We start from the raw sequence: 27,903 nt of genomic DNA on the forward strand, positions 1-27,903 counted from the left end.
TTGGGTTCTTCTGATGTTACTGTTGCTTCAGTCTGAGTGTCTAACTATAGTTCTGATTTTTATTTTTTTATTTTAGTCTTCACCAGCACATCAATCCCCTCAATGACTTTAATAGGAACTAATGATAAAAAAAGGAAGGTGTGTATGGAGGAGTGTTTTGCTGAAGGCTTTAAGATACTTTAGATTTCAGGGAAAAAATGTTGTTTGCTTTTGGAAAGCATTTTGGAAAGCTCACTGTTAACATTGTCAAGGTAGTCTCCATGCATGGTATTTCTAATAAAGCTAGAAAACTGACCTATTTCTTAAAAGGTATTTTAAGGTACTCATTTAGGTCAGAAATACAACAGGTATTTGAGATGCTTGTTTAGGTCAGAAACTTGCACATGTCAGTGAGAAGTACTGGTTCCTTGAACAACTGTGACAACTTTAAAGCTGAAGAAATAGTCACTAGTGGTTACCCGATGATGATGAATTTGCTTTCCAACCTTAATGTCCACCTTTGATTGTAAATTACAGCCTCACCACATCTGACATTACTGCACCAAATTCTGTTACACATGCATAAACAACTGTTCTCTGAATCCTTGTAGAATTGAAACACCTTCTTATTCTCCGTGCAGCACTGAAATACGTGAGGTGTCAGTGAATGCTCTTACCTGTGGGAGTTTGTAAACTGTCCTTGAAGAATGGACGTAAAATATTAGCTGTGGTTGCACTGATGTAACATGAGGAATCAAGTGGTGGTGAACTGGGTATGCAATTTGGATATTGCTAAAGGCTCTTTCTCTTACTTGCCTTTTAAATTCTGATAATTTAAGTTGTTGCCTTTTCATTATCCAACAGCTTTATGGTTCTAGGCAGCCGTGAATTCTGTATAGCACAGACTTCAAAAGTGTATTTTCTGGACCATGAACTGTAGCTTGGAGTTACATATTTAATTATTTTAAAATCCAGTAACTTTCTCCATGTTTGATGTGTTAGCAATAACATCAATCTTAAATAGATCAGAATTCTCTTGTGTTTATGTAGTGAAACAGTGCAGTGACTTCTGTTGAAGGTCACGTAAAAAACAAAATGGGCGGTATATCTGGAATTGGAATGTAGGGGTCTCCTGCTTAATCTTCATCAAGAGGGGCAAAATTAGGCTGGGATTATTTGCTTTGTGTTTACTGAAGCCTGACTGCCCTCTTACGTAGAACTGACTACGTTGCAAGTGGCTGGTATCAGCTGCCTGTAAGACCTCTTGAAAGTAGCTCACAGTGCTGTTGCTGCAACTTTTGACCTGTACTATCCTTAGGCATCTACATTTAACTTTAATTGGACCTGGTGTGTAGGAAGGCTGAGGAAGCACGCCAAGAGATGTGCAGGTAGCAAGTGTAATGCAAAGTTGGGGTTTTTTTGTGTGCCCTGCTGTTTGTGTAAGTCATAACGTCTGAGGCACATAGTGACTTTTCCTGATACACAGGCTAAAGATAAAATTATTATGGACCTGCCTTCAGGATTAAAAGACAGCTGCCTTTTATTGGCAGTATTTGTTTCTTTTGACCCATGTTATTACTCAGGGTTTGCTGACCACAGCAAAGAACTTGTGTTCTGTCATGTAATAAATGTGAATGCAAATAGATCCAGTCCAATCCATGAATCTTGTTATAAGCCAGTTAGAGTAATTTACTGAAGCTTATTTTGGGAGGTGGGGCAGATGGGATGTTCTTGGGTGCAGTAGAATTGTGGGAAGTAGATATTTGCCTGACTTCTCCAAAGTAAATTTGACAGAGATGAAAAAAGAGGAGTTACTTATTTCTTTCCCTTGGTTGAGTTTTCACTTTACCTGCTATCCTTTTCTACAAGTAGAAAGATTCAGTTGAATTGGACTTTGCCCACATTGCTGCAGAGTAGCAGTTTGCTTTCCATAGTGGTGATACTAAAGATTTTTAAAAATGCAAGGTAGTGGGTGGGTATGTAAACAGGGAGCAGGCTTTTTCCTTTACATCAATGGCTGAATTCTCAATTCTCCTCTCAAATTATAGTTAGAAGGGAGTGTGGCGGTAAGCCAAGGATTGGCCAGAGTGTTTTGGTTATTACTCTCCTATTTCTTCAGCTGTAATATTTCTAGAGGTGGACACTGGTGTTGAGTGTTCTCATACCAAAAATCATATGTATTTAGTATTTTTAAAGGATGGCCCATGTGAAACCTGTTTTCTTCAGAACCTAATTATTCAACAGCTTCTGGCCATCCATCTCTCTTTACAGATTAGCAATCTGTGCTTTGCTTTTGACTCTTGCTGAAGCATGTGGCTTCTCCTGTAGTCCCTGGCTCTCCTCATCCTGTAGTTCTGTTGCATTGGATTCTGAATATCTTGTCTCCCATTTCCTGTGTCAGCTGCTTGTTTGGTAACAAGAGAGTGGGACTCTGTTTCATCATGCAGTGCTTGAGAAGAAGTTGACTTTTTGGGCTTTCTCGAAGATTGTGTAATGTTCAGTGATACTTTGAGTCATTATCAGGATATTTGTGGAGAAGACTGAGGAAGTGATGAAAAGTATGCCAAAGATGATACTTTCTCTAAAGTAAGAGGAAACAAAGTAATATTTATAGTGAATAGTAGGACTATCTCCTGTATCTTGCTTTCTGTTTCAGCATATGCAGGTTCCTTCTGTAATTGCAATCACACTCAGGTGGGATTTTCAGCAGCTGGTTTTACTTGTGACTCAGTCCTAGAGTAAGTCTTTCTAGGTGGATGATTAGTGTATAGGGAGATGCCTGTTCTGTTCCAATGAGCGAGTATGGATCCTGGTGATTCTTCCAAGCATGCTTGCAGGGGCACTGTCTTCTGGGTCTTTTGACTGTTCTTGTCTCTGCTTCCCTTCTATTACTCAAAGAGTTGGAGTGAGTATGATAGCTGATTTCCACTGGCATTAGAGGCATTTAAGGCAATTTGGCTACAGCTGGAGAGGACTCACCCAGGAGGTGAGTACACAGCTTCCTCATCTAGTTTTGAACGTTCTTGGCAGAGATTGACTCATAAGCACCCAGAACAAGGGTTCTTGGTTATACAATGGTATCATCTTCAGGCCTTTATCATTTAAAAGAGAAAAGAAAATGTTTCAGTACAGAATAAAACAATCAGATTAAACTTCAGAAACCTTTTCTAATACAGTTTGAGCCTGGCTTATGTAGAAAGGAGTAAAAGGAGGTTGCCATGTACCACTGAACTACATAATGTTTGCCTGTTGGATATAGCTATTGTGAGGTTTCACAAAATATTTTATTGTAAGGCATTCAGAAAATTCTTCATTTGTGGGTATCGTAGATATATATATGTTCTCATAGTGTCAGGGTTCTGTTACAGCTGTGCTCTTACTTCACCAGAGGCAAGGGTCAGCCTGAAATTTGACATTGTTGTGGCTTCCTGTAGGAAATGGTGAAAATACTGCTTGCTTTTTGACAGCCATCATGGCGAAAATGGACAGTGTAGCTGTTGATAGTCTTGAAACTTTGCCAGGATGATGTGTGACTTCTGTTCTCCTCTAAAGCATTTGTCTGTGCCTTCCCCTGTTCCAGGCCTAGATACTGTAGCAACTTAAAAGTTTTAGCTGTTTCTGGACAGCACTGGTCTCAGTGTTAACCTGTCTTACATTATCTACATGCTCTTTCACTAGTGCTCAAGTGTGATTTAAGGGGTATTTATTTTGCTGCCTGTTTTTCTAAAGTTCATTCTCCTTTGTGTCTGTTACCAAAGTTGCAGCCAGGGGATACTTGTTCTTAGTTACAGGAGAAGCTATACCCAGAGGCAGAGACTTCTCAGCTGACAGTGTCTGTTAAATTCACTCATATCTGGCAACCCTCAAACACTGCAGTTTGCACTTGTGAAGCTGTGGATGAAAATATGTCTCTACTGTTTGCTTTCTGTTATTACTTCATGTAGTTACCACAGCATTAGTGGTCTTACCTGCTACTAAAACTACAGCTGTGTTCCTAAACTACAGCATGGCAAAGATTAAGGCAAATCTCTCCCTATTTCTACAGTCAGACCTACAGTTCAGATACAAGAAGCTCTCAAGAGCTCATAGACTTGTGGCAAATAGAAATTGAAAGAAAGCTCTGATCCTTTGGAGCTTAGTGGCAAACTGATAATGCATTTCTTCCAAGTTTGTCAGTTCAGCTTAGTGTTGGTGACCCAGGCACAACTTGGAGGAGATGCCTCAGGGAAAGAAAATAATCACAGCCAGTGATCTTCCAGGCAGCTTAAAGAAAGAAATACGAACATTGCAGTTTCAGCTTATCAGATGATTTATTCTTTTGCTCCCTAGTGAGGTGAATAAACTCTTCCTGAATTAATCTGGGTGACACTTCCTCCTTTTGTTTTATGTAGATCTTTCAGCTTCAGATCTGGAATAAAGCTTAGTCTTCCAAGTGATACGCTTTGGGCTACAGCTTTTAATCCATACTGCTCCTGTACTGGTATTTAAAACTATGACACCAAGAATAAGAAAATGAAAGGGATGAGAGAAGCACAGCCTATATTGTGAAAATGAGTTGCAAGCATGTTAGGAACCTTTGTAATTAATGTCAGTTTACAAGGGGAGAAAGATGGTGAGTGGTATTAGTCAGGGAACACCTAATCTGTTTTATAGCTTTACTTGTTTTTCTGTGATGAGCAGGAAGACAGATAAAGCCAGGGACTTGTGCTCAGTTCCTGGTGCTGGACCTGAAGTGGCTAAAGATTGACATAAGTGCTTAGTAAAACACTTACTGAAAGTGGTGCCTATTGACTGTTTTACTGGTCCTCTTATGATGGAGAAGAGCACAGGTCTTAATTTTAGTGTGTGGCAATGGGTGAAGAACAGTCTTAACCCCCTACCACTATAAAACTGTGGAAAACGGGAACTGTGCCTTGTTGTAATAAAGCCTTTAATAGTGGCTTGTCAAAGGAAAAGAGAAACCAATTTGGAACTGTAAGTCTGTGTAACTGGCTTGGATGAGCTGTGTTAATAGTCAAATAAAGGCGAGGGGAAGCTTAACCCTGCTCAACCCTGTAATTACCTAATCAGTGAAGTAGGGAACAATCAAATCAAGGTAAATGCAGCTGTAACTAAAAATAATTCTCTAAATATGTTGCAGTATGAATGATCTATCACTCGCCTTTGATTACAGTGGTTTCAAACGTTCCTTTTCATTTAAAGTCACCAGAAGGATCTTTGAAAATTACTTAATTTTAAATGGCTACAGGTTGAATAATAACAACTTTGAACCAGAAAGTTGATCTGGCTTTTGAGAACAAGAAAAAGAATCAACTGATTAAGACTAGTTGGGTATCAAGAACAAATCTTTTCACTGGATTCCAGGGGCTTTGGCCTTTGTGCCAAGATAAATATGGGTGTCTCCCTAATAGCAGAATTGCATTGGATTAGTTTGTGCTTTTTGGAAATTTGTGATATGAAATACATAGTTCACTTTTATACTACCTTGTTTTAAGAAAATAGGGAGTTAAGTGTTGAACTGAGTGCTTATTTTTCCTCTGGGTGTTTTGAAGAGAACTGAGGTCTCTTCTTTCTAAAAAATTTTTCTCATGTTTGTAAGCTGGTCAGACACATAGTGTTCTAAAAGCTGAGTTGCATTCACTAAAACACTTCAGATGGCCGTGCAGGCCTGAACAGAGGGTTGTAGCTATGTAGCATTAATTTCGGCTGCTCTTAGGCAGTGCTGAAGTTCCTGTTGTTCGCAGTGGGGTCCAGTAAACAATTGGCTTGTGGTCAAGGCAGGTGGGGGGAATACTGCCCTTGGTGTGTGAAGAGGCATCTACTTAGTATTAAGCTCTCTGCCTTTTTGATGGCTTTACCATCTCTCTTGTGTTGCGCCTTTCTCAAGTTCTGCAAGGAAGCTAACTGTTCTGCTGAAGGGAATGGACAATCTTACTGTTCTGCTAAACGCAAAGTATGCCAAGTATGGGGGAAGAGGGGGCAGAGAAGGTAAATATTCAGACACATGATGCTACCTGCATCCCTCTCTAAAATTCACATGAAAAGTTATTTTTTCTCATGTCATCTTTCATCTCTAATGTGATAATTAAATACACTCAGCATGTTCTGACAAATCTAAAATGCCCTCTAGTGCAGAATCATGAAGTTGAAAACCTTTGGTTTTGAAATAAACTGTTCTGAATGTACATGTTAGTGGCTTTTATCAGATGTCTGGTATCAGGTTGTCATCTTTAATTATTTCTCTGTGCTCTGTCTTTGTTCCTTCAAAGTATTGTCTGTAGTGGGCCCAAATCTGTTTCCAGTATGTCTATACAACTCAGTGATTTTTTTTTTTTTTTTTGGGTGCCCTTGTGTCCTTAGAGAATGTGAGTGAGTTCAGTGAAACAACAAAGGACTGCAAGCATGAAACAGTTTGCAAAATCGTAATGATTATGGTTGTATATGTGCATAGTAAAGTGCATTTCCTGCCAGGAAAAGTTCTTGTCACACAGGTTTTAGCACTGTGAGTTAAGTGTTCCTGTACTTAATTTTCCTTTTATGTTTACTTTAAGATTACATGATGGAATTCACGTTTTCTCAAGAAAAGCTGCGTATCTTGGATCAATACCATTGAAGATACCTTCTGATTGCAACACCCAAAGCAGGGTCCTGTAACAAATTTGTCAAAACACATACAATGGATCTCAAAGAAAGCTGCCCAAGTGTTAGCATTCCCAGCTCTGATGAACACAGAGAGAAGAAAAAAAGATTTACTGTAAGTATGTAAGGGTGTAAGCACTGTAGGCAAATGCATATTAGTGCCTAGAAGTGCCACTTTCTTTTTCTACTAGTAAGCTTGGTATTATTTTCAACAGGTTTATGGAAAACTGTTCACTTGCTGTTGTGAGTACTGGTCATAGTCCAGTGTGAGAAGTTGTGAATGTTTTACAGTGTTTAACTGTGTTGCTTTCTGCAAAAAGAATTTGGCTTTACAAATTTCTGGTACTTTTACCCCCAAATAGCAACATTTTCTCATATAAAATACATAAGTGTCTAAATGCAGGGATAACTTTGGTACCATCCTGCATGATTTTTTTCATGAAAACATTTATTTTGTAAAGGAGTGAAGTGTGGGTTTGGTTGTTTTTTGTTTTGTTTTTTTTTTTTTAAATGGCCAGTTTTTTCATAGATATCCTATTGTACTTTTATAATTTTTTTGTGTAAAAGAAAAAAATATAACCATCAAAGTTTTGAAAGACCTTTTTTCTGTCTTCCTTCCTGTTTTCTGATTCTGTCCTGTTCCCATTTCTACTCCTTGTCATTCCCCTCCCTCTTCCTTTTTTGGCCTCCCAATTTGACTTGCTTTCTGGAAGTAAAGTCTTCCCACTTTGTGGGGAAACTCTTTGCATTGCGTACTGAAAAATAGTGTGGCACGGATATATATTTTGCTTATATGTAAGCTAGGATATAAAGACAGCATCGTAATACTTCCTTTAAGAAGCTCAAAGTGTTTCATTGCTCTTGTGCAACTTCCTCTAAGCTTTTGGGTTTTTTTGAGTGACTTAGTCACTCCTCAGATGTGGAATGCAAACACCCTTAGACTGAATTGCTGTCTGAAGAATACAGCAAAACAAAGATTTACTATGAGTTATATATCTGTCTTTCCTCTTCACCTCTCTTCATCGGAGAAGAATAATGCTATTTGATTCTACAAGTGTGTATCAAGATGTAGTTTGGGGAAGGAGTGTGCTGGTAGAGGGAAGAAGCAAAAGAGAACCTTACTAATACTTTAAACTGCTGCGTGCACGTGAAACTCAGATGAGCAGGAAAAACATCATAAAAGTCTGAACTTGAGCAAACCAGATTTGTTTTATTGCATCAGTGCTGGCAGTCCTGCTGTTAAAATGTGCCAGTGTGGTACATTTGTGGTACATACTACTGTTGTGATTTCCAGGTCATTCTACCTGAAGATCTGTGTGACAACCTTAGCAACTTAAATGCACTGTCTTTGGGCATGCCCTTTAGAAAGCAGTACAAGCAGGAGTAGGAAACTTCAAAAACTGGGGGTTAAGGGAGGTAGGGGAAAGGAATCCAACCCAGTTTGTACTGTGTGGAGGTACACTTTGTCTTGGCAGCTTCTGCTTTCTGCATCAAATAGCAGCTTGACAAGAACTGCTTTTCACAACCAAGCTTTTGAGTATTAACACATATCTTTTAGGAAAGCGAGGATCATACTAAGCTTCATGGTAGGAACTGTGAATTCCAGCATGTGTCTGTCAGTGCTTTTACTGTGTCTCCTCTTGTAGCTGTGTTGTAATGACTGGAGCCTGCCAGTACTGCTTTTGGAGGGGAGTGAGAGAGGAAATCTCTTTCAAGGGTGCTGTTTGATTAAATCTGGAAACTTTGTCTCAGACCTGTGATGTATAATACTAATCCACAGCCCTGTGGAAATTGTGGAGTTGGTTTTTTTTGTTTTGTTAACACTTAATAAATAGCTTCCTTACTTTCTTAATGCTTGCTCTATTGAAACTGGAAAACAGCCTACCTTTTTACTTATCTTTGTGTAATACAAAATGAATATTTAATCCAGAAGCATGAGCTACCAAACCAGAGTTGAAGCCTTTTAATTTCAGTGACTTATTTCATGAAGAAATCTATCGCATCCAGAAATAGCTGGACCCTATCCTATCTGTATCTGGGAAGATAGTTTATGGTGATGATTGTGATCATGATGTTTTCAGGAATTCTCTTTCTTCCTTTTTCCTTTCTCAAAGCTTTGTGCTATTTATCCACATATTACAAGGTGTGCGTGCATCTTATCTATTTTTTAGGAGTTTTCTAAGACTAGTTTTGGTTTAGGAGTAATTAAATTTGAAAAGGTTATTATCTAAGTAAGGCTAGATTCCTCCCCCGGCCTTTCTAGAAACAAGCATTGCACATCTCTCTAAATCATTACATAGATGTAGCTGATAGTAATAATACAGCCCAAAGACATGTTATGTTTTGGGGGTTTACCAAATTCTTTATAGATACCATGTGTGTTCTTAACTGTTCAGTGCTTCAGTTAACTGTTGAACTTGCAGTTTCTACTGTGTTGGGTATGCAAGAGCTTCCATGATGGTGTGAACTGGATGACCTCGTGTGGTTTTTTTAATGCTCTCTTATGTAAAAAATGTTGACCATGTCATTGTTCTACAGCCAGCTACTCCAAGAACAAAACTGTTTTAATTTTGAGGTTGACAAGGAGGTTACTATCATCTTGTATCCTAAGTTATGCTCACCTGTGCACTTTGCGGTCTCTGCATTTTGCCCTGCTAATTTAAGAAGTTGCCCATGGCCTGCTTCTTAAGCTTGTTGGTATTGATCTGCCATGCAGTCATGGGGAGTAAAGATGCGTGTTTGAGCATTATTTGCAGGACTTGATTGCTGTATAAGATACCTGGTTCAGGAGGACAGTACTTAAGTCTTTGCAGCTGAAGTTTTTTCTGTTTACACCTTAGGGAGGCTCTAGAAGGTGTGTAGCTAGGTTTTATGCTAATGCTTGTTTAGCAGTATAAGGGAAAGCTAGTTTTCTAAGTAGAGTCACATCAGCATCCTGCCGGATGCTTCTGTCCAGCCTCCTGGGTTCCCCAGGGAAGACTGAGAGCAGCTTATTTGAGCAGTTAACATAGCATGAATGCAGATCTCAGGCTGGGGAACTGGAAGTGGCAGCCACCACTGTCACTGAGGGAGTTAGAGAGGTGAGCTGCTGTTGCAGGACAGAAGGGAGACTGGGGTGTTGGTCCAGTTCTTTACATCAGGAATTAGCAGCCTTCTGTGCTCATTTCCTTGCTGTGCCCATCCTCTCTCCTGAAGGAATAGTCAGGCTCCTTCTGGAAGCACAAGAAGGTGGAGAAGAGAGGTCAACTAGTTGTGTAAGAGACAGGAGAAGCCTGCTGGACACTTGGCTGTCAGCCAGATTTAGGAAGGCAGGGATTGACAATCTGGGTCTAGTTACTGGAGTCCTGTGCTGCCATGGGATTTGAATGGCTATAGCTGCACAGCAGGTTCTAGCTATGCCTCCCTTGATCCCAGTGCTGTGTATTCTGTAACCTGTGCTGTATTTCAGCCACAGCAGCATTTTTTTCCCCCCTGAACAATTGTGTCATCTGCCAGGATCCTGCCTACAATATGTATTCAAGATGTTGCAAGGAACAGTTATCATAGAATCATAGAATGGTTTAGGTTGAAAAAGACCTTTAAGATCATCAAGTCCAACCATTAACCTACACTACCAAGTCCACCACTAAACCAATCAAGGGGAGAGTAATAATTTCACGTTTCCTGGCTTGGTGGCTGGATTATTTATAATGAAAGTAAAAACTAGGAATCATTAAGATTGGAAAGGATCTCTAAGATCATAATTCCTATCATCAACCTAACACCACCACACCCACTAGACCATGTCCCCAAGTGCCACGTCTACCCGTTTTTTGAACGATTGCAGGGATGGTGACTTCACCACCTCTCTGGGCAGCCTGTTCCAATGCTTGACTACCCTTTCCATGAAGAAATTTTTCCTAATACCCAATCTAAACCTCCCCTGGCGCAGCTTGAGCCCATTTCCTCTCGTCCTATCGCTAACTACATGGGAGAAGAGACCAACACCCACCTCACTACAGCCTCCTTTCAGGTAGTTGTAGAGAGCGATAAGGTCTCCCCTCAGCCTCCTCTTCTCCAGGCTAAACAACTTAACTGCCTTCCATATGTGCTTTCTCTTTAGGTTTTGGTGAAGGCAATCTTCAGTATTTAAATGTTTTATTTCCTTAATGTTAGTCTTTGTTATGGATTATCAAGTTGTAACAAATTTCATAGCAAATTTTTATAGACTGTTATCTGATGGCCAGGTGTTCTTATTGGAGGTGAACTAATTTATGAAACTCCATTAAATCAGCTTAAACACTAGGTAAGCAAAAAATATTTCTATAAAATACCAGGCTCTTCTAATTGTTTTTTTAATGATTTGTGTTGATGTCTGTGTGACAGCTGTAAGAAATACATAGCTCAACAAGTATATTTACACAATATACTTCACAGCCTGCCCTTATTTCCACCACAGGATTAAACCTGGGAGGTTTTATTAAACTTTGCTGCTGGCAGTAACTTTATTTTTGCTACTACAGGTTTACAAAGTGTTGGTCTCAGTTGGCAGAAATGAGTGGTTCGTCTTCAGACGGTATGCGGAGTTTGATAAACTCTACAATACGGTAAGTAAAAGGCAAGCTATGAAATCATGCCAGAATAGCACAGAGTAACACTTGTTTGCAGCGTTATGGTTTGAGTTAATTCCATGATTGAGGATTTTGAGTCAACATTCAATAACTGTAGGAGCCAGTTTAAAGAAAACTACAGGGTGGGGTTTTAAACTTTGGTTTGCTTGAATTTCAAACTCAAAATCCACTTCTTTTGTCACTTGTTTTATTGTTGCTTGGGATCCTAGCGTAATGAGAGAAACTTCCAGTTTACTGGTTGTCAAAACATCCGAAATGTGCATTTGTTTGTGATAGCAAAAATCACTGCAAAACTTAAAGCATCTAGATAGATAAATTTCTCTTAAAATAAGTGTTTTACTTTGAAGTACTGAAAGCAATGAACAAATTCTCGTTTCTTAATATAAACTTTCTGGTAAGTCAGTCATGGCAATTGCTACCTGCAGTTTCATAGCCAACTTTTGTGGCAGTTGTCCAAATAAAATAGGCCTCTTCAAAGACTAAGTATGGATTTCTTGGGTTTGTTGCTAGAAGAGGATTTTGCCCCTTTTACATAGTGGGCAAGTGGGGCAAATAATTGCTCAGATGTGTAGTCTATTATGTGTCCTGTGTCCATAGTTTTCTCCAGTTCTTCATGTTTAGAGCCCACAATTTTTGTTTTGACAGAAGAAGAAATAATTCCTGTGTGATCCCCGTAAGAAAAGAATACCAGCTGCTCCATTTCCCTTCCATTGCCCCTATGGGGAGTAGTCAGGCTTTTCTCCGTTCTGCCTCACTGTACCTGGATTTATATGTGGAAGTGGTATACAAATGCAGGCAGTGAGCTTGGAGCTGTCTTACAAAGCCTGAGCTGAAGTCAGCCTGGATGCACCATGCTATGCTTTGCCTGCATCTTGGGGTAGACTTCCAAGTGATATGAAAACAAAGTATCCCCTTTTTGATACCTGCAGAGTGGGTGTTGGTGATCCTGTTCCCTTTGCCACATTCTCTTGCTATTCAGATTAGCATTGCTCTGCTGAAGTTTGTTCAGCACTGGTCTTTAATGTGTGTAGAGGTGGAGGTCCTGGGGAAGCATAACCAGGAGGACATTTAGTCCAGTTTCTGTTCAGTGTAATTCATATAGTATAGGACACCAAAAAGAACTTGTGTTGCTAACTGGAAGAGATACTGATGTTTCTAAGGAAGAAGAATTGCCAGCTCCTGTATTAGAAAACTACTCTTTTAAAGAGGATGAGAATAAGATTGCTTTTCCTGGAGTGCTTGAAGATGAAGCAAATGTAATCAAGGCTTGGCTCACGTCAGGTTTTTTGATAAATTCAGTGCTGTTGTAGACGATCTTCTGGTCAGTTTATGAAGTGTAGAATATTATCAAATGCAGCATCGTAAAATAGGTTGTTCATCTATTTACAATTTTGACTTAGGGGTAGGCTACCTGTGGTTTCTCAAGCTTTAAGAATGTTGTTTGGGCAAAATCCAGAGGCCTGTATCCCCAGTCCATCTTAAACCTCATGCATATATCCCTATGTAAGAAGGCAAGGAAAAAACAAACCCGAGAGAGAGAGAATTGATGGAGGAAGGAAGTAAAGAGGAGAATAAAACCAACACTGAAATTCTAGCCTACTTCTTTAATCTGGGGCAAGTGGAAAATCATTTTGCCAGTACTGCGGAAGATAGCTGCAATAGTCCATAGCTTTCTAAAGTGAGATGGCCTTTGAATTTAAAAGGGTGTGACTGGTGCAAACAAGCAGAGTACAGGTTGTTTTGGGTTTGCTTTTTTCCCCCTAAGTGTATGAGTAGAGGAGGTGGCAGAGAGGAGCAGAATTACTGATAATCGGATGTTCAAAGTGTTTGTCAGAAAACAAACAAAATGCAGTTATTTCTAGGCCCTCTGTCTAAGCACAATCCAATTATACATGTTTTGTTTACAGCTAAAGAAGCAATTTCCCACCATGAACCTGAAGATTCCAGCTAAAAGAATATTTGGAGATAATTTTGATCCTGGTAAGTTGTTACCTTGTTACTCATTTTGTCAGCTTCTTTATATGAAAATTCATCTATTCCAGCCTACAAGAAGCTATCTTAGATGAGCTGTACACCAGTCCTCAAAACAGTGACTAAACCAAAGTTTAGTCATGCTTCAGTCAAGAGCAGGAACTAGCGTAGGTAGGTATTCTACCTTGTGATCTTGAACAAAGTATTGCTTAGTGGCCTGGTGCCTCTCTTGCGCTGAAGGCTGTAGCTCATCCCAATCGTCCCATATTCGGGACTGTGAGACATTCTGAAATGTCTGGTGTAATCTCTCTTCTATAAAAGCAAAAGCCAAACCCCAAACTCTTCTAAACGTATGCCTAGTAAATTTTAAACTTCCTTTGTGTGACTTCCCCCCCCCCCCCCCCCCCCCCTGAAAAATTAAATAACTGAAGGATTTATCTTTGGAGGCTTTTGAACTTTCTGTATCTAAATGTGCTTCCTTGTACAGTTTAGATGAAAATAAACCTCTTCCTGTTGTTGTTCCACCTACAGAAGCCTGTCTGATATGAACATGATGTGATCCAGTTAGCAGTGATAGGTCCCAATTAAGCTTGCTCTGTCCACATCAGAATACTAATGGAAAATCACTTGTAAAGTGCATTGAATTAACCTAGGTGGCACCACTGGTGAATAAATAAAAAGGCAGATGGGAGGCCAGGCCTTTGCTCTGTGTGTTTATACCCTTCATTCAGGCCATTTTTACTTAAGGGTTTTCCTGGTGGTCGTTGGGAACCTCCCACCCTCCCCTGGCTTGCTGATGTGGATCAGACTGTGTTTGTAGTTCCACCTCCTACTGCACCTGTTTCAAGCATGTCATTTTCTCCTTTGCTGAAGAACAAATGGATCCAAAGATTTTGAACTTCTTGGGATGTGTTGTTTTGGGTTTTTGAGAGTTGTTTTAAACAAATTAATTTTTGGCAGTGACAGTTAATCATCTGGATCCTGACATGAATCTCCCATTTAGTAATGTCATGCAGTCTGGTCTGCTGTGCAGCCAAATGTACGGGTGGATTTCCTTGAGTCAAATTTAGGAAACTGGAGTTTAAGTGGGGGAGGGGGGAAAACAACCCTAAAACTTTATTAAAACTATATATGTAAAACAAAGTCCTCAGACTTGTTTTAAATTTCTGTGAACTATCCTGAAATCCTTGAAGTACGAGAAATTAAATAGTTCTCAAGATGTTTCTTGCTGCGGGGCAGGGTGGAGATGGAGCCATGATGCTCGTTTAAATAATTCTTTATCGTAGCACTGATTTATTGAAGCTTTGATGTAATGCTTCTGCTGGCTTATGAAATAAGTCACATACTTTACAAATGGTGAAAAGGTATTTTACTTCTGTCAATCCATGCTTGGGTATGCAGCTTTGTACTATTGCATTGGAGTCGTAAGCGCAGTAGAGTGAAACTTACGTATCCCTTTTCGCAAAGTCTGCCAAAAATAGTCATAGTATACATTGTCCTCTAAATGCTCCATTTTAATTGTCACTTAGGTTATTTCAAAATTAATCTTGTTTTAACTTCAAAAATAGGCAGGGGGAAATCATAGAAACCAGTCAGAACACAGAACTAGAAAATTACAGACTGTGTTTGAGCTGACGTGATGCAGGTGTTTTTATCTTCAACAACACAGATAGCTCTGTAGGCTTGGCATGACTGATTGCATTGTACATCCACCATATTGAAACTGCAGATGTTGGTGACTCCCATAATATCTTTATGCAGATTTACTTTCCTGTTTGATGTCAGTAATTTGGGATTATTAAATACCCTAACAAGGGTTTAGGGATTACATCCCTGAAACAATATGAACATTTTTCTTAACATTTGAAATACAGCTTTTAATTTAAATTTAATTTTCATTTAAAATTTTAATAGTTATCAGTAATCTATATGTGACAGAAAGAGTCATTGGAATACCTTAAAAGTTAATACACAAGTTAAATATTATTTTTCTGTACAAATTGTTGTTGATACGAGTAATGAAAGACAAGATTATTCTGGTTTACACTTTATTTTATGTTAGAGCTCATTTTCTGTTTCAAGTCCCTTGTGTATCTCTCCATATTGCTAAAGAAAAGTTACGTGTTTTAAGCTTTGGATGTGAGTGGAGTTTCTGAAGATTTTTTTTTTTTTTTTTTATGTTAGAGGTGATGTCCAAAATGGAAAAAAAAGGCATTTTATTTAATTATCTTTAATGGTTACATCTGAGTGCCTGCCGGCTGGATGAATTGTGCAACTTTCCCACTGCCATACATGTATTATGGAAATATGCTGCTTGGTGGGACTGTTCTTGTAAAAACTTGACTTGTGCAACTGATGTCAGGTTTTGCCTGTGGCCTTTTTCTGAGTGGAGTCAGGTCCTGAAGGGCTCACCCGTGCAATGATGGCTGCACAGGTTAGCCCCCTGTGGTTACACGCTATTCTTGAAGCACTTCCGTGTACTTTTAATCTACCTGGCTTTCTACATTTTTTGGGTAGCGTAGCAGAGAAACTGAAACTTGTTCTCTCACCTCACCTGGATGTTTTAAGCTTGTGATTTTCATATACAGAACCAATTGTGATCCAATCTCTTTATAACTGCTGTTCAAGTTCTAAAAAACCCCTAAATTTTAAAATAATCTTTTTTACAAGGTGAGTGATCATGGTAATAAATCTATCTCTTTTTTCCAGATTTCATTAAACAGAGAAGAGCAGGATTGAATGAATTCATTCAGAATTTAGTTAGACAGCCAGAGCTATGCAACCAGTAAGTAGTTTCATTTCTATTTTATGACGACTGTTTAAAAGACGTGAGATGTCAAATAGAAAATTGCAAATGAAGTACTTTTAACCAGAAAATATATTCTACCTGTTCAGTGCTCTTAAGTATAATAAACTTTAATATAGCTGTTCATTCCTTCAGGAAAAATCTACAGACTGATGAACAGTCTGAAAACCGATCCACAAATAAACTTGCCGTCAATTAACTGATTTTAGTTCAAGAGGCACAGATTCCAGTGTAAACTCTGTTGCTGTAGGGCAGGCATTTGTTTTGCTGGTAGCTTCACTGCTTGAAAACTCTACTGTCACTAGCTAGTACATTGTCCTTCTGGGACTAAGTCACTGCCTGCATCCTTTTGTTAGAGCAGTTCATGTGTCTGCTCCAGAACTTGTCTTAAGCATGTTAACCAAGTAGCTTAATCTGCTTGCTTAGGTGGCTTGGGATAACCAAGCTGACCTGCCTAAAGCAAATGAATAAGCTCGCACATAAACTGTTCTGTCGGAAGAACTGCAGGTGTGTTAACCTCCATCAGTGGGATGGTGATGAATGAGAGACGGTGACATGCTAGAGTCAGCTCCAGTTAAATCTGGAGGATAGTGCTTCTGTGTCTGAACTGATTTGGGGGGTAAACTGCATTTTTCTTTCAGTCTGAATCTCTACCTAATCAGTTTAAACTAAATCCATGCAGCTTTCTATGTTGCTTGTACAAGTAAAATGGTAAAGCTCTATGTTTGGCTTTAGTGTTGAGTAAATGTCTTTAATACATATGCTTTGTTTAATTAGCCTATCTGTACAACTGGTGAAACTGCCAGTTTCCCACAGGAAAAAAAAAAAATCTCTAATCTCTATTGCTGCAGTTTGCAGTGTGCAGTCAGATTATTTTTTTTTTTCCAACAAATGAACTATTTAATGTCCTTATTAACCTGAAATATGTACTTCCTTTTCTTCTTTGGAAAAAAAGAGCATTTTATATATACTTCCTTGTGATAAGTGGAAAAAATGTCCAAACAAAGTCTTTACGGTGGAATAGTTTTCCACTAGAATAAATACTGCGAGGTTTGTGGTCGTAGTTGTGTTCTTTCCTGGGAAAGAATAGAAAGCACTTTAAAATAACTAATTATTGAAAGCTAATCTGTTTTGTTATGTTAGGAAAGGACACTGGTTTTATTTAGCACAGTCCCCTCCCCTGTTCGGTTGTCAGTATGTCCAAGTACAAAATATTTTGTCTCAAAACATATATTTGTTCTCCAAAGGTAAAATGGTACTTTTTTTTTATGCACATCACAAAATTGTGTGTTTAAACAAAAAAAAGCTAAACCTCAAATCCACTTACCTTCTTAAATTTTTGTGAGCTTTTAGAACTGTTTCACGCTCAAATGCATCTGTAGCTGAATCTGTGTTCTTTAACATGGCACTTAGTCTGTCTGATCCATTAAAACTAACTTAAACCAGTATTAAGAAATAGTTCTTATGAAGTGTTTGGTGCTGTTGAAAGTGTGTTAAATAAGAAGCTTATTAGGCATAGTTCTACAATAAAAATAAAATAGAGACTGAAGTTTGTCTTGTGCTGTTCTTCTCCACCCCACTCTTAAAGTAAGAGTGATTTATGTGGGAGAAAAAGCAAGCCTTTAGTTTCACAATTCAGTGCAAGAGCATTTAATTTTATAGTACTTTCTGTGGTGTTTTTCTTTTAATAACTCCAAGGTACTCTGTTTTTCTGGAGTGAGCTTTTACTTTTTGCAGTGCTCCATTGCAACAAATCATATTAATAATTACATCATCTGTCACCTTTTCTATGTGCCAATTAATGTTATTAGTGAAGAAATACCAAAACTTTATGACCTTGGTTGGTTGGTTGATGGTTTTTTGTAAAATCTGCTAGAAACTACTCAAGGAATATGTGGTGACTGAGTCTTCACAGATAGTCCACATCCTTGCTTTCTTAGACTGTTTTGCTTTAATGTGCTAATTAAATTTGATATTAGGTAAAACAACTTATGTAAAGTTAGTAACGTGCAAGGAAGACTTAGGGGGTTGTGCCTTCTCACAGAACTTTAAGGAAGTCCACCTTTCACTACATCTTTTAAGCTTTAAATGCAGTATCAGGATGTCGTATTTTTAAGTCCTGCCTAGGAAAACTGTTTCACTAAAAGCTTAAGGATAGTTCATGATGATGTCCTCATTCCTGGAAGGGAAGGCACCTGAACATCTGAGTTGAAAAGCACAAACTTGAGATTCAGTGTGTTCAGGATGGTAATATTTACATTATTCTCTGAAACATACAGCACTGTGTTCTTTCTTTTCTTATTCCCCTCCCCCCTGGGGGACTTTGTTCTTGGGTCTGACGTGTCTGTTGAATATTGTATCAAAGCCAAACCTTTCTGTTCAATAATAAACACAACAAAAAACTGAAGTGCATTAGAGTGATTAGAGAGACCCTGGAATAGTTGATAAGGATTTTCCTGCAATCAGCTGTCAGATGGAATATGGGGCGAGATGGATCATTGGCTTAGACTGAATTGGGAATTAAGTGGGCTAGCTTCAAGCTGCATACGCTTGGCTAACTGCATTTGATAGAGAACTTGCTCTCATGGATAGAATGCAGATGTTGCAAAAAAAGTCAGAAGGGATATTGATCTGATAATGAGTCCCCCTTGCTGACTGAGTAGGAGCTGGGAGTTTGTTACTTGTGAGCACTGTGAGGCCCCCTAAGTCACTGAGCAACTATTCAAATTGGGCTGCTCGCCCCCTCAAATGTAGGTCTTCACTGAAAAAGTAATGCCTTTAGTTGTCTATCAGAACACGTCCAAAGGAAATCTGTTTGAATCCAAATGTGTAATAGAGAAAGCGTTAAAGATGTAACGTAGTTATTTTTAAATAGTCCAAAGTAGCTCCTTAATGAAAATGAGAACATTTGCATAACACTTGAAGAACTCGAGGATGACAGTACCCTGCAACCTCTGTGGGAAAATGAGTCATCAGTTCTTTAAGTGAGAAGCGGGGTCCTGCATATGTTTCCTAGAAGAAAATCAGAGTGACTAGATTTTTCTGGTTTTGAAGTCTGAATATGAAAATGAATATGAAACCCCTGGATTATAAGATCTTGCAGTCCACGTTGGGGAAAGCAAACCTTGCACTGCATTAGTTGTGCTCTTTTTGTGTGGCTTCATATGTTTCTGCAGGAAGGCTAATGCAGAACAAGTATCCTGGAAGGAACAGTATTTAGGCAGAGCTTGACACCACTTTGTGGATTTCGGAGATAATCCATAAACTAAATTTACCCAGTCAATCATAAAAATCCAGACAAAACCAGCTTTTGCTGGTAGTACATGTACAATGTATATCAAGCATCCCTTTTAAAACTGTTTTCTTTATCCTTTTAGCTTGATGTGTGAGGTTATTTTAGGAATAGTTTCAGCGTATTTTAAAATACATTGAGTTAATACATGTGAGCTAATATAGCATAGAAGTCCTACCAACCTATATAGCATTTTGCATAACATGCTGCAGTCTTGGCTAAGAATTTGGTACGTTAAACTTCTTTTTAATCACTGCTTCTTTGCAGTGCTTTTAAAATTACAGATGTGAACAATGTAACGTTGATCAGTTACGCTTCTGGCTGCCACGTATTGTGGAGATTGTTGAATACCCTGCAACTGTACAGCAGCCTTTTACTGTGAAGGGATATTTTTTAAAATTTTTTTCCTGCTGTGAATTCAGTCATGGACAAAGTTACTATAGTAACTATTTGAGATGTATTACAACATGCTCTATTTAATCAGCCAGTTGTCCAGAGTAATTAATGCTGAAAGGCAGTGAAGGTCTGGTTTTGTTGTTCTGTCTAGTGAAAAGCATTAACCATAACTTTTTATTCTTGATGTTATGATATCCAAAGATTTCGAAACTTAAATTGCTGCATCATGAGCCAATATTACTACAATATTCAAACCACAGTGATGTTTGTCATCCTGGGACTCAGGATACAAGACAGACCCTGAAACAGATCAGAACTTGGAGTTCATATAAGATGGGAAGAAGTAAACCAAAATGATGGTAGGAAACTGTGTGACCAGTCTTGTTGCTGTATTTTTAGACCTGAAAGGCTGAAGGTAACTGAAACTGATTTCAAATAGGGTTTAGGAATACAGAATGTAAGCAATGGAAGCTGGGAGCATCAGATAGCATAGGACATGAATTAAGTTCAGTAATGCTAATATGAAGTACAGGAGCTGGAGGAATGTTAGAAACAGCTCATCTCTTCTGATCCTCACTTTACAGAAGTGTGGAGGGTGAAATGGATTGAAAATAGCAAAGCAAGTACATCTGCTTCCTAGATAAAACTACCCTATTTTTTATATACTTGGGATAAGATAAAAGCAGCTCCATAGTAAGTTAGTGCTTTTCTGTACTGAATGGCTCATGCAGAGTTTCCCATCAGTGGCTGCCCTGAGACCTTCTCAAAGAACTTTATCTCTGAAATTTAGGCAAGGTTTCATCCTTGATAAGCAGGTTGCCTTTTAGTGAACTGAAGTAACTTGAAAGATTCAAGTCATCTCTTCAAGTGATATAAAGGCTATACGAGATGCCCATTTGTTTGGGATTTCATTTTGCCTCACTTGTATTATGTTATTCTTTACTCCCTCATTGTGCTGTGGTTAAGAAAGACGTTACATTCTTTTGAACTTACCGTTGGGTAAGCCTTGCTTCCTGGGAGCGGGTTCTTGGAATTCTCTTTCCCTCCTTTCTCCCAGTCCTCCTCCCCCAGCCCCCACCAAGACAGAAGCTAGAAACCAATGCTGAAGTTAAAATGTGTCTTCTTAGGTAGTATGGGAAGGTTGTAGTCTCTCTTGCCGGTTCCTGAAGGATAGCGTTTGTGTTCTGCAGCTGACTAGAAGGATTTCTTATGTTGTCAGTGCTCAGCTAGAATGCACTCTGAATCACCATCTTCTGCTTTAAAGCGAATGGGGACAGGAACGTTACTACCATGTTCCTCTTGGGACATGCATCTCTCTTTGGGATGCAGACTATGTATTTCACTCTGTATTGTGTTGGACTATTTCATTAATTTGGAAAACTAAAAAGGGTTTTAAAGTCTTCAGTTTTTGAAAGAAAGTTGGCTTCCTGGTGGTTGCTAGCCGGTTACAACTCATGCTATGGATAGTGTTCTTTCTTCTAGTAGTTACCTTTGAATGCAGTTCTGCAGACCACTTCATTATGAAGTCTTCACATACATATACTTTAATATGTCATTTTTTTGCAAGTGGAAAATTTTAGGTACTGTATATAACACACTCAGCAGTTGAATTATGTTGCTATAAAAACATTTCTTGTACACAGTCCTTAATTACCAGAACTTAAATATAAAGCTTTGTTATGAGTAACTCCTCTGTACAGTGCTGTTTAATCCTGTGCTTCCTATGGTTATGGCTGAAAATCATGCATATTACTGGTGTGCTAATGAAGTTAACCGTATTTCTAGCCCAGATGTCAGAGCATTTCTTCAGATGGATAACCCAAAACACCAGTCTGATCCATCTGAAGATGAAGATGAAAGGAGCAGTCGGAAGGTAATAAAACAGAAGTAGAATAGTCTGCTAAAGTTTAGCTACTTGAGGGCAGTCTTAGATATATTATTTACTGAAAATTACTGGTTGGTTTCACAATAAATCCCATCCGTGCTCTTTTAAACAAATCTGTTTCACTGTCGGCTGTAAGATATTCTTCTGTCGGATGTGAGCACAGAGAGGGGTAAAAGTGATTGCTAGCTTGGTTTTGCTTCTTCCCCACTTGCTATATGGGTTAAAGAAACACAGCTTTTGTCATAGCTCAGCTGTCACAGTTTTTGCAATCTCTTAAAAGATTCCTGCTAAGAACATCTGGCAAGGAGCAGGGGAGATTGAATGTTTAATTGTCTTTTAGTTTGCTTGTGTGTTGTTTTTTTTAAATAGGGGGAGAAATACAATCCTCCCGGGAAAAATGCAGTCCTTCTAAAAGTCACTTAGGAGCAAGGATGGATTAGATTTCATTTCACATATAACACTGTGTGAGGTCTAAAGCCTCTTTGTCACAAAAGCCACTACATAGCTAGATGGATTCTCTGAAAATAAATTTACAGCCTCCGGAAACACTGCTGTTTGAAAAAAGGAGTATTTCTAGGAAGGCAGAAGTGCCATATTTAAGCTTGTTTTCTCTGTGGCTTACTTCTTGGCATACAGATGTGATCTTAGTACTTCTCTTCTTATTCAGCCCCTGTTAAAGATGTAAGAGTTGTCATTTTGGTTTGTGTGTAATCCACAGCAGATTTAGTATTTCTGAAAGTTTCACATCCAAAGATGCCAGTCTTTGCCTTTTTTTTTTTTTTTTTAAAAGTGCTTGACAGCACTGTAAGCATGCAGCAAAATTCTAATTTAAAATACCAGTTTCTTCCTCCTTTGAAAGGTGTTTTAAGTAATGTGGAATGATCTAAACCTTCTGTGGAAAATTAATGATGTGTCATGCCACAACAAATTCCAAAATAGGAAGAGGGCTAATGCATAGTAGCCTGGACCATACTTTTTGATAGAAAATCCACCTTGTCATAGTTACTGTAAGTGATGAAGCTGAAGAATAAGGAACAAAAACAAGCCCTCAAGAAAAGAAAAATCTTGACTTACTCTAGTAGCTTTTTTAAAACTGTCCGGTACCATTGTGTGATTGGCTCTTATTAGTGAATAGTAGCATCCAGTGCTGCTGTCAGGGCATTCTCTGCTTCTGTAGGAGTGCTGGTTTTGTGATGCCTGCTAGCCTGTCCCCAGGTAACTTGTACTTATATGCAGTTTATCCTTCTCTGATAAAGTCCAAAACCACAATGAGAGTACAAATACTGCTTTTTTTAATGAAAAACAAAATGGGAGAATATTACCTAAATGACAGTGGTTTCCTCCTCTCCCTGTAGTTTACAAATTCTGTCTGGGTGTGTACGGGTAAGATTCATGCCATTCCTGGAATTGAGTTAGTTAACCTTTAATGTCAGGATAGAAAAGGTTGGTAATGTTTTCCTTGGGGTGGGGAGAATGTTCACTTTTGTTTTTTTTAAAAGCACCATGTCCTTCATTAATTACTGTTGCATAAACAGTATGGGTTGAAAATTATTTTATTGTCAAGATGTTGGAAAATTTAGAATAAAAGGTAGAAAATACATTCCTAGAGCAAGTACAGAAAAGGGTTAAGGATAAGGAGCAGGTTTTTTGTTGAAACGCTCTTAAATCTTTGTTGCTAATCTGTCCTCTGTGTCTGGACACAATTATTTTATTACCTCCATCCTTGAGGATGATGTGTGTAGAAATAATTTGTGACAAGGTGATGATGGCCAGATATTTCGACTTAAGAAGTTTCCAATCTGGATGTTAGATCTCTTTAAAAATCTAATGTAACAAGTGTGAAGGTATGGATTGAGCAAATTAGTAGAGTATTTTGAAATTAATATTGGTTGAAGTAGAAGAGAGAATTAAGAAAAAAAAGAAAAGAAAAATAAAGCTCTTTGTCTCTCCCAACAGTTAAACTCTACCTCACAGAATATCAACTTGGGACCATCTGGAAATCCTCAGTAGGTTTCAATTAAATTGAATTAAAATGTAATTCAATTTAATGTAATTTTTTTATTTTAATGACATTTTATTAAATTAATTTTAAAACCTGAAAAATTAGACTGAGTGTAATTGTTAATAGTATGAAAAGTTCTTTGGATATATGCTTTTATTTGTTGATTTGCACTGCTCAGGAGGAAGCAAAACATTGAATCCTGTGCTACATAAACAACCACTTTTCAAACGTTTTTTTCTTTTCGCCTTCCGATTTTGTTAGTCTGCTATCCTTTTACTTAAGGATGCTATAGCAAAGATGACCTCTCTGTTTTGGGAGTGGTCGCACAACTGTTAAGAATATGAAGAGTTTCTGAAAACAAGCTTGTTTTAATGCATGGCAAAGGAGCAGCTTGCCTTGTTGATACTACAAACCTAGTTACTGCAGTCATAACTTGCTTCTCTGGTGTCTTCTGTAGAGTTTCTGTTATCAGTTCTCTGTGAATCTGTGCATTTCTCATCTAGGAGGTGACTGCTATTTTGGTTTTGCTTTCCTCAGATTTGTTCTGGGCCAACAGGAGGAAATGCTTAGTAGATTGCAGTAAGAAATGAAATTTAAGAGTACTTCCCTTCAGGGGCAATAAATGGAGAGGTGCATGGTGATGTAACTGTTGTTTCGGAATTTGAAAACATGGATAATTGTTTTGCTGACAAAAATATCTCCACATTGTATTTAGGAAAAAGTGAGGGAATCCTGGGAAATAACTGAAAAGGAGTGGTGATGTGGGAAGTGGAAAAACTGAGAGTGAGTTCATACATACACACACAGAAGAGGAAGGTCTTAGGGCCTGACTCCTCTTGCTGTAATTTAAAATGAGAGGGGAATGGACGGAGGGAAGGATGGGATATGCAAAGAGAGAATAGATAACAAACTTGGTCCTTCCTTCCTTCCTTTGTGTAAGCTTAAGAATCCATTTGGCCCTCTGGAAATGAGACATAAGCTCCAGGAAGTCATGGGGAAATGGAGACTTAAAAATTACAAGAAACTAGACTGTGGAGAATAAAAGAACAGTCTTGCTCCTCCTTTACATCTTAAACTTACAAAATAAAATAAACTCAAAGGTTGCAACTTGAGTACTTTCCCTGGAGGAAAACTAAATGGGAAAACAGAATTGCAAAATGAAGAAGCGTCATTGTCTCCAAGAGAAGGTCTGCAGAAGTCTGGGTGTTGGGTAGAATGAAGAATAGAGGAGGTTGCTAACAGACTGTTCTTCTCACATTACAACTCAAGTGCTACAGTAGCCTGTTGTACAGCTGTAAAGCTTGTAATTTCTATCCAGATGACCTGTCTCCTTCCTAAATATCTTTCAGTGCTAAACCAACAGACTTTGATTTCCTGAAAGTTATTGGGAAAGGCAGCTTTGGCAAGGTGAGCTTTCTTATTACTGCATCTTACCCTGGTGCAAGGATGCTGGCTGGTGTCTTGTGTGTACTGACTCTTGGCTAGACTTGGCCAGAGGTTTTGGAAGTGGTGTCAGTCTAGGGTGGTGTATAAACTGTCGTATTGGATCCCTGTTGCTGCTTCTTTATAGCCCTGCCATTTTTCCCCTGGTGTGGCAGTTGGCTGCCTCTGTCACTTGTTGGGAGTAACAAAAGGGAGCATTTCCCTTTCTCATTAAGGGCAATGGGGATCCTCTGTTTCCCCCAGAGAGGAAGGGAGGTACCCCTGTTGCTTGTGCAGCAGCTGGAGTACGAATCGTGCATTTCCCTTTGTTGGCATGGACTGTTTTATCAAACCCGTAACGCTATGGAACAGTGTGAGCAACAGCCCATTGAAAAGTGACGTGATATTCTACAAAGATGCAGCAGAGAATCCCTCTTGAAATCTTTGGTTTTGGGTTATTTTTCAAGTTGTTGTTTTCCATTAAATTATCTTTAAAACTTAAAAAAACAGCTGAAATTGAACTTGATAGAGATTCAGCAGGTCCTGGAAAATAAATGTTATAATTCAGTCTTTCATGTTATCACTAGCATGACAGATTTTGCTGAACTGTAGCTCACTCTGTTGGTGATTATATTACTGATTGACTATACTAAAAGCAAAGAAATTTTATTGCAAAAAAATAGCACGCATACTTTCCAGTTATGCTGAAATTATTAAAATATTACTAACAGAATGTGAACTGCAACAATCACATTTCATAATTTGATTTGAATTTCACAGGTTCTTCTTGCAAAACGAAAACTGGATGGGAAATACTATGCTGTCAAAGTGCTGCAGAAAAAAATTGTTCTTAATAGGAAAGAGGTAAAAAGAAATACTCTTTCTCCACCCACCTCCCTTCCTTTTTCCTTTAATTACAAAATCATTCCTGTTTACTTATTGATCTTTTACTTCCTTACAGCAAAAACATATTATGGCTGAACGTAATGTGCTTTTGAAAAATGTGAAGCATCCATTTTTGGTGGGATTACATTACTCATTCCAAACAACAGAAAAGCTTTACTTTGTCCTGGATTTTGTTAATGGAGGAGAGGTATGTGGTGGTTGTTTGGATTTGAGTCTATTTTGCTAATTCTAGGTGGGAGGAATGAAATGATCCTTTACAGTGGGCCATGATCAGTATTCTCACAATTCTGAAAATCTTGTTATTACCTGCTGTTACTACAGACTTCTATAGCTATACAGACCCTGTTCCTCTTCTTATCGACAACTTTAATCCTAAATTTATTCATGGTTGTCAGATACAAATACTGTATTTTGCAGTTACATAAATGTACTTTTATTATTAATTAATCTTATGTTGACATTTTTCACCATGTAAAACTGTCTTTTCCTCTTGCATCTACATTAGCTGAGATGCTAGTATTTCGAAAGCAGGAGAAAGGAAACTGGCAACTGAATTTACTACACTGATATTATTGGGAACCTTGGGATTATTCTGTAGCTTTGCATGGTCTAATTGCTTCTTGCCAAATAGCCTTATCCTCAGGATTCTTTGCCTTGAAGTGATGCTGTTGAATCTGAGGAGCCACTAAGTAACATGGGGGAAAACTTGTGAAAGAAATGGAGAAAGTCTGTGTATGCTTAAATACACTTCTGGAGGAGTTTGTCTTCAGCTAGGGACCTGTTGCTTTTCAAAGTACCCAGTACTTCCAGGAGTGCTCAGGAAACTCATGTATAAACTGGCTGAACAGCCAGTACACATGAGAAGGGCATAAAATGTTGCTTCTGTTCCTCCAAAAGGTTCTGTGGAAAATCAAGGGTCTTGTAGACTAATAACACCTGGACCTATCTAGGAAATTAGTTGTGATTGAAGAAAACAATGTAGTGAAAAATTATTGTATGAAAGGAACTCTTCAACATATATGCTCTAAAGAAGAGCTGTATGTCTTGTCACTTGCTGTGTTTTCAATTTGGTAATTTATTGGTGTAAAATGTACACATTAGAAGGTCTTACAGGTGCTTAAAGCAGAACAGGAAAGAAGGATGAGACAGGATACTGTTGTAGATGATAAAACTCTGGTAGCTGAAAGAGCACAGGAGAAGGGGTAGAATTTACATAGTTTGTTTTGGCATATCTCAAAGCTTCCTATTATGTTGCTGCACCTGGATATACACAGACAAGTATAAAGAATGCTGAATAAACCAGGATGAGATATGAACTGGGGTATACATTAGTTCATATGGCCTACCGTCAGTATTTATGATGCTTCTAGAGCTGGTGTTTTGATCCCTTCTAAGTGTCAGAATTAGGATGAGATGGACCTTTCTCTTGTCTAATGTACTGTCATCTTATTTAGACAGTATTAGCAAACTCCTGGTTTGCTCTACTCTGAATTCCTGGCCACAACTTTGTTTGGCATTCTTCCAGGCAAACTAACACACAGTTCAAAACGGCTTTCAAATTTGAATGAAGTGCTTGAAAAGCTTTGGTGGCTTTTTATATTTTTTCCCAAACTTTGTAGGCAGAAAACAGAAAATTCCTGTTCTCTTAAAAGTTTCAGAAGTTGAATGCGTAGTATAGTTTCATCTGTATATTTGTGATTTAATCTTCAGCTAGACTTCCATATCTGTTTAAATTATTTGAAGCCAGACAGCTCTCTAGTTGAGAGATTTTGTGGATCAGCTTGGAATATACATCTCCCAAAGTGATCTACATCTAGGTGATTTCAGAATACAAGTATATAAATACTTCTATACAAAACTTCAAATGCAAGCCTATACAGGTTATATATACATAATGGATGATTATGTATTTGACACCAGTTTACACTGTGTTAGGAGGCTGTCTTGCATCATGTAATCTTGCCAAACTCTATTCACAGCTTAGTGGTTTACTCT

At 38.4% G+C, this 27,903-nt stretch overlaps 1 protein-coding gene across 2 annotated transcripts in view; it reads left to right on the forward strand.

The window, feature by feature from the left end:
- The window catches only part of SGK3 (serum/glucocorticoid regulated kinase family member 3), a 36,545-nt gene that overhangs the window by 771 nt on the left and 7,871 nt on the right, over positions 1-27,903 (forward strand). Inside the window, exons 2-10 of one of the 2 annotated variants that reach the window (XM_075728266.1) lie at positions 6,531-6,733; positions 11,121-11,204; positions 13,136-13,208; positions 15,909-15,984; positions 21,479-21,566; positions 23,535-23,584; positions 24,930-24,987; positions 25,783-25,866; positions 25,964-26,095. In XM_075728266.1, the coding sequence (XP_075584381.1) occupies positions 6,656-6,733; positions 11,121-11,204; positions 13,136-13,208; positions 15,909-15,984; positions 21,479-21,566; positions 23,535-23,584; positions 24,930-24,987; positions 25,783-25,866; positions 25,964-26,095 (723 nt within the window). In that variant the 5' untranslated portion in view covers positions 6,531-6,655. Of the gene's footprint in view, positions 1-6,530; positions 6,734-11,120; positions 11,205-13,135; positions 13,209-13,280; positions 13,371-15,908; positions 15,985-21,478; positions 21,567-23,534; positions 23,585-24,929; positions 24,988-25,782; positions 25,867-25,963; positions 26,096-27,903 lie in introns of those variants that run through there. The other variant, XM_075728267.1, reaches the window with a different exon arrangement.

Source organism: Pelecanus crispus, chromosome 2, assembly GCF_030463565.1.
Source record: "Pelecanus crispus isolate bPelCri1 chromosome 2, bPelCri1.pri, whole genome shotgun sequence".
Taxonomy (NCBI): Eukaryota; Metazoa; Chordata; class Aves; order Pelecaniformes; family Pelecanidae; genus Pelecanus; species Pelecanus crispus.